Consider the following 13,622-nt stretch of genomic DNA (forward strand, 5'->3'; position numbering starts at 1 on the left):
TAGCCATGAGGTCAAAGGGTATACCTGAAAAATGGGCTCAAGTCACCCATATCTAACAACTCCTTCTCTGTATACCTAGCTCTGATATTTCCTTCTCCTTGTTCCGCAATTAGCTTATCCCGCTGGTCGTTTACCCTCTTGAATTCCACTCGGAGGAATATAGCTGTTATAATTGCAATTCCACATATTGCCAAAGAAACTCCAAAACCTGTCGGGTATTTTGGTTTCTCTTTAGCGAGATATATATTCGATCCAGCTATGCCGCCCCAGTTACCAATGGAAATCAGAATAGCCATCCCAACGGCTCGCTTGGATGAGGGTGCAAGATTATTAGCTAGAGGATCGGTTAGTGATACCCCTTGACTATATCTAGAGCCTATAAGTGAAATAAAACATACCAACGAGACATAGCACAGGGGTGAAAGCCGAGTACAGTCCAGAAGCAACGAGGAACAGCATTCCATATGTCAACCCAGGATATCGAGGATGTGGAATGGCTAGCTGTGCTGCAAATCCCAAAAGGGCAATTGTATTCCCAGCAATGATAAATGGAGTTCTCTGCTCATAGCGATCAGAGAGATAAGCGAATACTAGAATCCCTATGGTTGCCACAACATATATAGGTATAGTCAACAGCTGAGCTTGCGCTGCAGTATATCCAAGATCATTGATAACTGTAGGCACCGTTGCAGTAAATCTAGATAGCTCTTAGCTGCCCATTTATCCCTAGTGGGAGGCATATACATACCCATAAACGCCAATAGTATTCGCCCAGAACATCAGTATAGCGCAGTAGATCTTCCATTCTTTGAAAGCAGCTAGGACATGTCTGGGTGTGATCTTGTCATTGTTAGTAACTCGGCCTTGTCCAGAACCCGTCTCGAGAGACAGTCTGTTTATAATAAACTCCTTCTCGTCCTTGGTTAAAAACTTTGCTCTCCCAGGGCTGTCCGGGAGTATAAACCAGATCACAATGGAGAAAGCAACAGGTAGGAGGCCTTCAAGTATGAATATCCTATCTCCATGTTTTAGTCAATTGCCCGTTTCCCACTCAATAAACAACGACCTACCAACGCCATCCCGCAAGATTTGCAATACCGTGCATCTTTTGGATGGCGAATGCAAGGAGGCCTGAAAATGCTCCAGACAAGGAAGCAGAACCGTAAAAGATGGCCATTCGATGCTGAACTTCATAACGCTTGTACCATATTGTCAAAAGATAGGTAGCTGCTGGGAAGAAGCCAGACTGTATAGTTCATCCAAGTCAGCCACCAATTGCTGTATTAGGTATAGATATGGCTCATAATTTGTAGATACCTCGGCTACACCTAGGAAGAATCTAGCAATAAGCAGACCCTGGTAACTCTGGACTACTCCCAGCAATCTAGAACCTGGTGTTAGTTGAAACTGCTATTATGAAGAAGTCCCTTGGGAACACTTACGTAGTAACGGTACCCCATCCCAGCATCATGATAGCAATCCATACTGATGGTCGCAAGATTTTAAGGATGATATTGCTAGGAACTTCAAACAGACCGTATGGAACGAAGAAGAGTGTCAATGCTATATTGTACTGATAGCCTACCAGATGCAAATCCTTCTCCAGACCGGCAATTTTGGCATTTGCAACTAGTCAGCAGGTTAGCATTCCGTCATGTAAAGCGAATAACTAAATAATAGTGACCTATACGTACTGTTGCCTCTATCGATAAAGGCAAGCAGATAAAGCAGGGTAAGCAGTGGAATGAATCGATAGTCAACTTTTCTCAATATCCGCTTTGCTTCCTCTGGTGAATAGGCTTGGACAGACCTAAGGACCTCGTCCGCTTCATCTCTCTCCACATCAACAGATGTTGGGCTTTTATCATTGTCTAGTCCAATATTTGGTTCATCAGCCTTCTCGAGTTTAGGCGGTGGAGATATATCTGGATTCATCGGGTCCCGATGGTGTGGTATGGGAGATGTCGGCAATTATGGGTTTGGGGTTGTTCAACTGCAGAGCATCGTTGAAATTTATCTGGGGTAAATTGATATTCGGACCGGGGCCAGATCGCCTAACTAGCGCCTTATCCTGGACGATTATCCTAGTCGAGTATACGAAGAGCTGGTTACATCGAACACGTTAACCGACAGACAGCAATTCGACCGTACTATAAGTGATGCTTCATCTTGAAGCCTCGGCTATTCAATCCTATCACTCTTTCAAGTCATTTAGATGCCCAGCTGATCTGGAGTTCTAGGACAGATAATACATGACTCCAGACGTTTAGAAATGGCGCGTTTTTGTGTGAAAGAGACTGTATATAGCGCATATTCCTCGCTTCTCACCGACTAGTTACCCACCAGTTAGTCCACTGATAGATGATATCTTTCCAGTATTATATGAATCATCATAATATGACTTCGGATATCAGATTCGCCTTACCATGGATTTGAAACTATGTTCAAATGCTAGATTTAGAAGTGTCCAGTTAGTGAGATTTAGGTTACGGTTCAAGGGCCGCTCGGTTACCATGGTTGCGGTAATCCAGAGCCCAGTGTTAATGATGATTTCATCCATATGTTCTCCAATATCGGGATACAATGATGGCCTCATTGTCTAAATATTCAATGCGTTCGTTCAGTGGGGATCGCAAAATCAGAAACTACCTGCCACCACGAGTTGGAGGACAAATCTTTTGAATCAGACAAAAGACGAAATCTTCGATTTCGGTGCTGATGGCACAAGTGATACCCAAGGCGAGAAGGAAGATATGGCAGGGATAATAGATATCTTTTCATAGAACTTGCTCACTAGCACAAGAAAACGTTATAGAAATAACGAGAGATGCCAGCGCGGTATTGCTAACCCCGAAGTTCGTTAGAAGCCCGAGTTTGCTGCATCCAGGCGTGGAGAAAAAATAGAAGAGATAGAAATGAGTTCCTTGGATTCGCCAGTGAGGCTATAATTCGAACTTCCAAGGCAGTTATTACTGGTTAAAATAGACGGATATATCAAGCTGATACATCCTATATAGAGAAATAAATATCATTAACGAGCATCCTACATATGTTTCCCATGGTCCGGAGTTGGTGTTGTTATCAAGGGGTATATTCCATTTGCACTAGCAGTCTCCCCTAGCTCCTTTCGTGTTAAGTTATCCTCTCATCTCCGGCTATCAGGTATTCGGCTACCGACATTGTTTCGTGGTGAGTGGCGAGGTCATCGAGTACCCTATAATTAATTGGCTTGTCCATTGCAGACAATGAAAGTATTGTGATCATACCCTGTGGCGGTTAGTTATCAATCAAGTCGCAGGCTGACAAGAATTAATGAACACAGAGCTTTATATCCCGGGCAAAAGACGGTTGAGATGTAACTCGCATGAACAACTCATCTTTGAGAAACGACTTGTCTATCAAAGTCACACCGTCCATATTGCTTCTTCGCTCCGAACCGCGACAACGCGATCCTATCCCTCGAGAGGATAGGAAATGAACTGCTCTATCCGACGATATCACCAACCCGACTCCCGTTCATTGGTGAGGACGACGATGGTTGCTTTTTCTCTGGCTCTCGACCAACTCGGCTGACACTCTTGCAAGGACGACTTGAGAAGAACCAGCCAGCCAGCGAAGAAGCAACGAAGCAACCCCAACGCTGTCCAGCAACGCTACTGGCCGGAAAGGTCTCGGTCCCCCGGTTCCGCAGGCTAGTTCGGCCTCAAGCTGCCATGAAACCTGCATCTTTTTCTCCCCCTTCTCCATCTTTATTATTTGCTTTGCTTGCTTGCTTTTCTTTCTTTTTTTGCCTCTGCCAGCCAATCTCGATGCGCCCGTTTCGCAGGGGTCATCCCGGAATTGATCACGTGATTGTACTTGAACTCGCCCAAGAGGCTTTTTGCTTTTAAAAAGGTGCCAGGGATGCCCGAGCAGGCCAGACTGAAAAGGCGCTGGCTGGGGCTTTTTCTCTCTCTGGCGGACGAATATCTCGAGGACAGCCTGGATGAGACGGTCGTCTTTCGTGTGCTGCCGCGTTGGACTCCTATATAAGCTGAGAACTAACTTCGCCTTTTTGTTCCCCGATACCCGGAAGTATCTCAGACATTACCGGAGAACTCATTGTCTCATGCCGGAATAAGTCCTCGCGGGTTCTTTTGACTCCTTCCGTTCTCTTATCGAGTACCCAAAAGCGTGCCAACAACCGCTGTGCTATACCGAGATGTCTCGAGAAGGAGTCGAGTCCAAGGCGGGGGCTGTCACTCCAGTTGACGGCCGCCAGGGCTTCCTTGAGCCGCGCCAACTTCATGTGCCAGAGACCGTCCTCGGGGGCGCTCGGAGATGGAATACAAGGGACCTGGGATCAAGGCTGGCAGTCGATGTGGTTAGTGCTGCAACTGCTGGTGCCCTCATATGTCCGATGATCACCATTATCGACAAGTGAGTCTTGAGTCACCCTGCTGTGATGATATATCTCTATTTAGTATGGATACGGAACTGACAATTGGGTTGGTGTTAGGTCGATTATTGAGAAAGCAGCAAAGGGTATATCAATCCAATCGAGTTTGGCCTCATCGTTAAAGGGCATGATAACAAAACCCCATCGATTCCTCACTTCGACTCCCTTCCTGCTCATTTACACCCTCTACTCATCCACCTACCTCTCTGCCAACCTGATCGACACTGCCGTGTCCACCATGGAAGATAAGGCTTACAACAATGTATCCACTGGATTCATGAAATTCCTAACCACGGCCATGGTGAACATGTCAATATGCGTGTATAAAGACTCCCGGTTTGTTAAGATATTTGGAACCCAAGGACAAGGAAACAAGCCCTCATCAGCATCCGCACAGGCCCCGACCGCTGCTGCCGTGACTCCACAGATCAAAGCAGCGGCCGCCTGCCTACCGCAAAGCGCACCAAAGATTCCAATAACATCATATGGTCTCTTCTGCTTCCGTGATAGTATCACCATCTTTGCCTCCTTCAATCTCCCGCCCATAGTAGCCAGATACGTACCAGATGCGGTTGCATCAAATCCGAAGTCGAAATATGCCATTGCTCAATTCGCCATCCCGGCTTCTATCCAGCTAATCAGCACGCCCTTCCACTTGTTAGGACTGGACCTCTATAATCGCCAGCCTCCCGGCGGGTTACCAGCAGCTGATAGATGGGCTCGCGTGAAGAGAGACTGGGTCCCAAGCTGTATTGCTAGAATTGGACGAATTCTGCCAGCCTATGGTGTTGGTGGCGTGGTGAATACAAGAATGAGAGAAAGATTTATGAGCTCTATTGACCCGGGGCAGAGATCTTAAATACTTCTTTCATGCATGAGATACCGGGAGACCCTGTCGGTCTACTGCAACCTCATTAGCGAGCACCAGCAGGGGACAAGAAGCGCCAATGCATCTCCAAGCAACAGACCCCGGATCACCACATACCGTTTGCATCAACATATAACGCTAACACTTCCGAGCCATTAGATGCATTTGATCTATACGAAGGACGCTCAATGTGTCTTCCTTTGCGTTATACTCCTCCTGATTAATGTTCATACGGATCCATTTTCTATATCTCTGGGGTAATAAGTGCCTGTCGTTGCCCCCTTCATGACCTTTTCCCCGTCCGTTTACTTGAATTTCTGGCTTGGTTAAATAGACTTGGATTTTTTTCTTGGGAACACTATGAGCGAATTGATAGATTCACGGCGTTATGTACAGGAGATTCAAGACGCCCGTCCAGGTTTCTGTTCTGTTATCCATGGGGTCTAAAAGACTAAAAAGTTCTAGACTTTCTTGTTTATAAATTATACACTTAGCGAATACAGCATGTTGAATTGTATATACCACCTTATGGGAGTACGTGCATTGGTTCCTTGATTAATACTTGCGGCAAGGATTCGATCAAAGCAAGGGAAATGCCTGGATTAGCTACGTTACATCAATCATTTTGCGCTTTTTGTTATACAATGCGGAATGCAGGTGAGTAAGTAGTGGATATACAAGACGGACATTATTTCAGACAAAGGGGAGTTTGGACAAAATAAGAAGAGATGGTTAATATGCCTTGGATATAGATGTGAGCCACTGGCGGGTAACAATGCTTGGTCAGAACTTGGCGTACGACAGTCTAAAGGGGACTGTGGGTATAACGGGGCTAAAGCTATAAGTAGGTCAAGGATGGTGCGTATGTCGCTTAAGCTTTTATTCAGACTTCTCGCGTCGAAGTCGTCGTTCTTCCCTTCGACGCTCTCGCTCTTCTTGCCGCTGTTTTTTCACAGCCTGCGCTGCATGGAAGGCCTCCGAGAATGCTCCTTGGGGTAGAGTTTCCTGAGGAACGGCATTAGGTCCACCGAACATGAGGAAGGCGTTGTGGAACGCCCATTGGACCGCTTCTTCAACGGGTTTGTCGAACAGATACGGTAGGGCTGGGACAACGGAAAGTCCAAGCTGTTACGTCAACGAGAGAGGCGAAATGTCAGCGCTGTAAACCCCGGTTTAATCATGCGTTGGAGTGGCCTGACTTACCCCAATTGGTGCCCAAGTTCTGAAAAATACGCCCTTCATGTTCTTCATGGCTCGGCCAGAGTACTTGACGATCGAGTGAATTGTGAATGCAGGTAAGCCCATACTGGCAATGGACTGGAACACGGCCCTCTCAGCCATAACGGAGCGGTAATCCTCGCTCAGAGGGATCTTTTTAGTAGGCCATGGAACTAGAGTATCTTCTTCGGGATCTTTCCACGGCATTGGGTGTTTGGGACATGCTGTTGAGGTTAATGTCTCTTCGGCGTCCTTAAGTGCAGCCTTGTTCATAAAGTGCTCCTCCAGTGCCTTGCGGTCAGCACTGCTTTTCAAATCAACGTCTCCAGCAGCAATGGCCTCAGTCGCCTTCCGGAAAGCATCGCTCTTTGGAGCGAGTATCTCCTGGTTTCGTAGGTATGCCTTGTATCCTTCGTTAGCGACATCCCCAAAGATATATGCCCAGGAGACACCGTAGGCGCCCTTAACCAGCCATGGATGTGCCACCGGCCGAAAAGACTCTCCAATGTCCGATGTATATGCGACATAACGGTGTGCAGAAAGAAGCAGCGTCCGGATTCGAGCTGCGTAGGCCGAGTATCGATATCCGGTATCAACAGTATCTACCGAGCTATAGCCAGCCAGATGTGTGCGTGAGTACAGTGGCGTCCCAAGTAGCAATCAGGCAACGGAGGGGCTTAATCCCACCCCTCGGAATAGTTGAAGGGTAAAAGAACACGATTCAAAGGATGGAGTTAGCCTTACTTGCCCTCGTAAAGCTGGTCCAGTATTTCCTCCTCACGGTCGACGAGCTTCTGCAGCTCAGGGGTCAGTCTGCGGGTGCGAGGCACCGCCGGCTTAGAGTCGCCCGTCACGGCAACATGCTCGTCCTTGGCCATAGCTCGAGCTGTTTGAAGCTGTAGGGTAAGATAGCTATTATTAGTGTAAATCCAGTTTTCGCTTCTCACTCTCAGGACACTGCGGATGTATCGTGAGAGACAAGAAGGACTTCGATCAGGCCGTCTCAACACGAAGGAGGTCGTTCGCAAACACGGAGCTTCCCAGCGCATCTAGAAGAAGCCCGCTCGGCCAGGCAAAAGCGGCGGCAAGAGCCGGGGAACCCCTTACGTCATCCCAGCCCTGCTGAATCATATATTATTAAGCATTGCTTATGTTACTAATCACGTGAATCGTTTGCCGATTCGACGTCGAACTTGCAAAACAGCAACAACTTCGAGGAAGAAGCAGAAGTTGCTCTGTCCAGCCCAGCTCGCCAGCACCAGCATTGAGATCTCTCGCCGCCACTCTACGTCGCATTCCAGGGTCTACACACCTTTCTGAAACTTTACCACCTTCACAATGGTTGCCACGTACACTATCCTCGGCCGCAAAGTCGGTTCTCACGTCGTACGTTCTCACTCATCTTCCCTAACGCCCCCGATGGTCCCGTCGGATTGAAAGGATCATCCGTGACGGGTCGCCACCATTATATCTGCTATCGATTTATATTGGGTTGTCTGTTACTGATACGTTTCTTCCTCAATTAGCTTGCCATGACCGTCCTCGGTGGCACTGCCGGCGGCATCTACTTTGCCCTCCCAGGAAAGCAGAGCAAGGCTCAGGCCCCACCAATCAAGGCCAGCAGCAAGGACGAGGAGGCTTTCATCCAGTACGTCGAGGGGTTTAATCCTACAATAATTTTCTTAGGCATTTGGAAACGGGTTGGACATGATGCTAACACCTTTGTTATAGGGAATTCCTCAAGAGCGTTGAGACCGAAGACTCCAAGGCCAAAGCCAAGCACTAAATTCGCCTACCCGTATAACCCGTACCTGCCGTCCTCTTCCTGGATTCTCCTCTATCACTTCGTCGCTTTTACTCCTCGACGAATCTTTGACCTCGATTTGCCGGCGTGAGCGGGAAGACTTGATATATGTAAAATATATGTACAGCGGCGGGTTTTCCCTTTTGCATTGATTTTTCATTGAATGCGCGCGAAAAGAGATCTCCGTGGTTGTTTAATGCGTGCATACGTGTCTGTGTACTAGGTTACCCGCTGAGAATGATAGATATCGTGTCGGCATGAATAGACTTTTTTTTGGCATGATTCTCACATATTGGATCAACTTCTCTCACTTTTATGGATCTTCTAACACGGGCATTGAACACTTGTTTATTATTACAGCCACGGTCACGGTCTGTATGAAATCGATTTCATCACTATATACTAACGTTAAGAGAACTAGGTACGCCCAAGTAAAGGATGAACGTATAAAACCACGAAAAGCGACATGAAGGAAATCATCAAGATGCTATATACCATGAAAAAAGGGGGGGGGATAAAAAAAATAAACCTAACATAATCAGTCATATACCCCCATATCAAGGCTTCAACTCAAGAACCCCTTGGGGGTCAACAGGCCTTCCAACAATCACAGTGGCCTTCAACTGCCTAAGGTTCATGATAATGCTAAACAACGTGGACGTTGTATTCTCACCTTTTGCCTGTCGGCATATGGAGGTCGGGTATCCCTTCTCGTCCTTCAGGATTTCTTCTATCCTCTCAAACTCTGGCTTGGGCCCGCTCTGGGCCAGCAGTTCTCTTAGCCTGGCCAGACGGGCCTCGCTGTCAGGCATGAACATCACGGACTTCAAGCCGTTCTTGTGGTTGTGCACAAAGTGATTTGTATGAGTGATGATATCTGGTCTGCTCTCCATGAAATCGCCCATGTTGAGCCATGCTATATCCATAGACGAGCACTCGAGGCCAGTACCACCTGTGTAGTCGGCAATAGTGATATGGCATGCCGATGCAACACCTACTTTTCCTAGTTTGCCAATGGCGTCGACACGCGAGGAACTTTCCAGTGCTAGTCTGAGAGCAAGGTGGCAGGGCAGCCGGGTGAAGTCTACGCCTTCTGCCTTGATGGCGTTAAGGGTGACTCCGACGCCTTTGGAGTTAAGGCCAACCTTGCCAATAATGCCAGCCTCGGTGACCATATGGATAGTTGGCTTTGACGTATCTAGGGGTGCGATGTGCAACGAGATGAGATTTGGCGCCTGGTCATCTTCCCACTGAATAACAATACCCGTTAGAGAGAGAGAGAGAGAGGTGGGAGATGGTATTTGGGTATATGTTTCTCTGCCGGTTGTATCAACTTACATCCCAGTTCTGTGCAAGGAAGCTTGCACTTGGATTCCTCCATGAGAAGGCTGTGCATCCATCATCAAACATGCCATATGCAATCTCGGTACGCACATTCAACGCCAGTACTGATTTCACGTCAACACCAGCTCCCTGTGCGATTCCTGTTAAGAAAGTGTCAATAGGCGGCAGCAAAAAAAAAAAAAAAGACTAAGCGTACAGAGCAGAACTTGGAACCGGTGTAACAGAGGTGCCAGCCAGACCAGGCCAACATGCTGATATAAATATGTCAGCGATAAAACGAATAGCTCACCTCGTATCTCTTGCATATAGTTTGGAAATGTCGTCTCCAGCAGAGGCTGGAACTTGAGCGCTGTTCGGCATACTTCAGCCCAAGACATGGACGACTTCTGCTTCAGCAGAGTCTTGTAGAAGTCTAAGCTTCCATGTATCTCTTTGGAGGCCTGTTCTCCATGCTGGCGCCCTACCTAGATGAGCAGGAGAAGGTTCAGTGTCAGCTGGGTTCGACACGTTTATGACGTGAGATGCTGGTATGAGCGGGTTATTATCAGCTTACATCGTATGGGCTTCCGTGGCAGACAACGGTGCGCATAGTGACCTCCCCTCCCGTGGACAGAGGACGAAACGTCGGTTGCTGTGATAACGATATATAACTGGTTTAACTAGCTAGGTATCCAGGTCGAGCCCTGTCAGTCAGGCCACTTGAGATCCTCAACAGGGCGAAAGGGTAGCAAACTGTCGGTATCCCTCGTCTGATACACACTCGGCAAACTCCCTCCTTTCGCCCAGCGAGCGAATAATAGGGCTGCGGGGATGGCAGCTCCCCCTCGGCCAATCAGCGGGTCGAGCCAGCGACGACGTTTGGTCCATCGCCCAAGTGTCTTCTTTGTGTCACCGGCAGGGACGGCGAGGGTGACGGCTACGGCTACGGCATATACAGAGAGACGGTTGACTCTGCTGGACACTGCTACTGCAGACGTTCTTTGGCGGCGAGCAGCCCAGCCTACGTCGTGACAAGATACCGCAGTAAGCTACAGATAGACAGACGAGCAGGAAGGATCCGAGCTACAAGCAGCAGCTTAAATATACACCGAGGAGCTTAGATTACGCGGGATGGACAGTCTTTCAGATGCACACATGACGCCAGCAACTGCTCGAGAGGCCGTTTTACGGAATGAAACCTGGGACAGAGGAACAGCCACCGTCTGTTCATCGTCTCTCCACCAACTAAACGTCCATCTCGTCGTCGTCTTTTGATGTCTCTTTTTTTACCTTAACTTTTTCCCCTTAAAAGCAACCGCCGGAAAAACTTCAGGGATCTCGGACTTTTGATGTTCCATGGCAATTACGTAATATAACACTTTTAGCTTCCTCGAGAAGCTTTTTGAGCTTTTGAAGCTTAAAGTCAAGATAAACGACGACGATGAGACAACAATTCGAAGAGAGAACAGAGAAGAGAAGGGCAGCGTTAAGCGACAGCCAGATCACTGTCATAAATCCCCCAATGAAGCAGCTCCCGTTCCCGTTTGCGCTGAATATTGGCACTGATATCGTCCATATCCCCCGTATCCAACGACTCGTTGCCCGCTCCGTCGCCGCCAGCACCAGTCTCGACCCTGCCGCCGCTACCAACCAGAAAACGTCCCTCTCCAGATTTGTCCGTCGTATACTCTGCGAACAGGAGCAGGCATACTTCAAATCCAAGTTCAAGCTGTCGTCTGTTGCCTCTGATGTCCAGTTACCTTCTCAACCTATAACTGCTCAGACGTCCACGGAAATTGCAAGATGGCTAGCTGGACGGTTTGCTGCTAAAGAAGCGGCTCGGAAGGCGGCTCCTGGAGGTGCGGCAAGTGTAAACTGGAAGGAAGTGATGATTCGAGCTGAAGCTGGCGGAGACGGACGACCAGAGGTGGTATATCTTCGTGAAGGAGGATCTGTAGGTCAGCCTGGGAAGCTCTCGATCTCTCACGACGGGGAGTATGTCGTTGCAACGGTTATTGCAGCTACTCCGGAGTTGTGAGCCCGGAACCATTTTCCCTATATAGGTGTCAATATGCAATTAATTCATTCTGCACGCCGCCTTAGCGACATCTCCTGCACGATATATACAAAGTGCCAAGAGCGGACCGGGCCGGAGGCTCCAAGAGGTTTTCGGTAGGGGGAAAGGTCCTCAAATTTGAAAATGTCAAGATACTTGAGGTCGTACGCCTCCAATCGACTGAAAGACGGAAAGTACCTTGTGTATTACGTGATTCCTCAGGTAAGAGGATGTGGCTTCGGTCGTTCTTACAGTTATTTGCGCCAGGACGCCATCAAGCTATAAGGACAGTGGGTACCCAAAGCAGCAATCCGGAGCTGTTTGAGTACACGTCTGGTCGATTCTTGTAAGAATTATCCACAGCATCATGTTAAAATAAAATATCTAATGGTCGACTATTATAGGTTCAACGAGCAGCTTCGTCTTGCAGAACGCCATGTGCAGTTTAATCATGATGCTCTAGCTACCGTCATATGCCAATCTACCGGTCGACCGGAATCTGATCTTATCTCGATAACGAAACTCGCAGAAGGTGGCTTTAACCGTGTACTTCAAGCTACGTTCAAAGACGGCTATACGGTTCTTGCCAGGATTCCTTACCACTCGATGGTACCAAAGCGCTTTGCCGTTGCCAGTGAAGCTGCTACCCTTGGCCTACTACACTCGCGTGGTTTACCAGTTCCAAGGGTTCTTGGCTATTCTGCAAGCAATTCAAACTCCGTTGGCGCTGAATATCTACTTTTAGAAAAAATCAACGGTAGCCCTCTCGGAGACCGGTGGTTTACCATTGGTAATAAGACTCGCGCCGAAATTATGAAGCAGATTGTCGCGGTCGAGACGCGGTTCATGTCTATTACATTCCCCGCAAGCGGCAGCTTATACTACCGTAAAGATCTCACATCATCGGAACCCAATGTGCTATTACCCGAACAGACCACTGCCGATGATATAGCCGTTGGCCCTATTGCGCAGTATGAATGGTGGTATAAGGAACGAGAATCGTTAGACGTCGATCGTGGCCCATGTACTACACCCTGCTTATCTTTCTCTCCCTAGCCAAAATTGCTAATCATTGGGGATAGGGGAAACGTTTTCAAAGTGCTTTGAAGCTCCAGCAAAACGTGAGATTCGATTCTGTAAAGACTTTGGAAAGCCTCGCCTCCATGTCGAGCGGTACCTGCGCGAATTGCACAAATTAAAAGAAATGACGCCGACTGCCCACGTCCAAGTATTGTCGCAATACCTGCAACTTGCTCCTTACTTAGAAATACCAGCAGAACACCCTTTCGCTCGGCCGGTCCTCCGACACCCAGATTTTTCACCTAACAACATCTTGGTTAATTCGGAAAACGAAATAGTAGGAGTCATTGATTGGCAACATGCAGCCGTTTTACCTCTCGGTTTATGCGCAAACATACCATCTTACTTCCAGAACTGGGGTGACCCCGTGTCAGAAAGACTTGCAACACCTATGGTTAAACGGCCTGAGAATTTCGATACACTGAGCGAGGCTGAACAGGAATCTATAAAGGAAACTATGCGGAAACAGATAGCCCACTTTTACTATGCTGCTTTGACGATGAAGCAACTACCTGACCATTTTGACGCGTTGAGAAATTATAACTCAATGCTTCGAGCAAAGCTTTTCACCTTAGCTGGGGCTCCCTGGGAAGGGGATACATTATCCCTCAAACACGCAATGATTGAAGCATACGAGAAATGGCCAATGCCTCTTGAAAAGTCATCATACCCAAACGTGGTTAACTGCCCTGTCCAATTTACTCGGGAAGAAATTCTCAAACAAATGCGTGACAGACTTTGCGCAGGAACAAGAAAAGCTACAAGAGTTTACGGAAATGAAGGCTTGCGCGAATGTCGACTCAGTGGGGTGGGTTCCCGATGATGAGCACCTTGA

The 13,622-nt window shown here is 47.9% G+C and overlaps 7 protein-coding genes across 7 annotated transcripts; 4 read left to right on the plus strand and 3 right to left on the minus strand.

The window, feature by feature from the left end:
• Nucleotides 1–11: 11 nt before the first annotated feature.
• ARB_03543 (MFS transporter, putative) lies at nt 12–1,935 on the minus strand (the record flags this gene model as incomplete). The annotated part of the gene is made up of 7 exons (XM_003010145.1): nt 12–334; nt 399–697; nt 749–1,015; nt 1,071–1,246; nt 1,318–1,384; nt 1,443–1,629; nt 1,695–1,935. The coding sequence occupies 7 exons, from the start codon at nt 1,933–1,935 to the stop codon at nt 12–14; spliced, it is 1,560 nt and encodes a 519-aa protein (XP_003010191.1).
• Nucleotides 1,936–4,201: 2,266 nt separating this feature from the next.
• Nucleotides 4,202–5,297, plus strand: ARB_03544 (uncharacterized protein; the record flags this gene model as incomplete). The annotated part of the gene is made up of 2 exons (XM_003010146.1): nt 4,202–4,419; nt 4,499–5,297. The coding sequence occupies 2 exons, from the start codon at nt 4,202–4,204 to the stop codon at nt 5,295–5,297; spliced, it is 1,017 nt and encodes a 338-aa protein (XP_003010192.1).
• An 888-nt stretch (nt 5,298–6,185) lies between these two features.
• On the minus strand, nt 6,186–7,573 carry ARB_03545 (uncharacterized protein; the record flags this gene model as incomplete). The annotated part of the gene is made up of 3 exons (XM_003010147.1): nt 6,186–6,431; nt 6,510–7,134; nt 7,269–7,573. The coding sequence occupies 3 exons, from the start codon at nt 7,571–7,573 to the stop codon at nt 6,186–6,188; spliced, it is 1,176 nt and encodes a 391-aa protein (XP_003010193.1).
• A 483-nt stretch (nt 7,574–8,056) lies between these two features.
• On the plus strand, nt 8,057–8,310 carry ARB_03546 (uncharacterized protein; the record flags this gene model as incomplete). Its single annotated transcript, XM_003010148.1, has 2 exons — nt 8,057–8,172; nt 8,256–8,310. 2 exons carry the CDS (start codon nt 8,057–8,059, stop codon nt 8,308–8,310), a joined length of 171 nt encoding a protein of 56 aa, XP_003010194.1.
• A 575-nt stretch (nt 8,311–8,885) lies between these two features.
• Nucleotides 8,886–10,261, minus strand: ARB_03547 (acyl-CoA:6-aminopenicillanic-acid- acyltransferase, putative; the record flags this gene model as incomplete). Its single annotated transcript, XM_003010149.1, has 4 exons — nt 8,886–9,578; nt 9,667–9,812; nt 9,962–10,112; nt 10,226–10,261. The coding sequence occupies 4 exons, from the start codon at nt 10,259–10,261 to the stop codon at nt 8,886–8,888; spliced, it is 1,026 nt and encodes a 341-aa protein (XP_003010195.1).
• Nucleotides 10,262–11,092: 831 nt separating this feature from the next.
• ARB_03548 (uncharacterized protein) lies at nt 11,093–11,689 on the plus strand (the record flags this gene model as incomplete). Its single annotated transcript, XM_003010150.1, has 1 exon — nt 11,093–11,689. The coding sequence occupies one exon, from the start codon at nt 11,093–11,095 to the stop codon at nt 11,687–11,689; it is 597 nt and encodes a 198-aa protein (XP_003010196.1).
• Nucleotides 11,690–12,094: 405 nt separating this feature from the next.
• On the plus strand, nt 12,095–13,610 carry ARB_03549 (uncharacterized protein; the record flags this gene model as incomplete). Its single annotated transcript, XM_003010151.1, has 2 exons — nt 12,095–12,731; nt 12,790–13,610. 2 exons carry the CDS (start codon nt 12,095–12,097, stop codon nt 13,608–13,610), a joined length of 1,458 nt encoding a protein of 485 aa, XP_003010197.1.
• Nucleotides 13,611–13,622: the final 12 nt, after the last annotated feature.

The sequence above is a fragment of the Trichophyton benhamiae genome, assembly GCF_000151125.1.
Source record: "Trichophyton benhamiae CBS 112371 chromosome Unknown Abenha-G-c-136h12.r1, whole genome shotgun sequence".
Taxonomy (NCBI): Eukaryota; Fungi; Ascomycota; class Eurotiomycetes; order Onygenales; family Arthrodermataceae; genus Trichophyton; species Trichophyton benhamiae.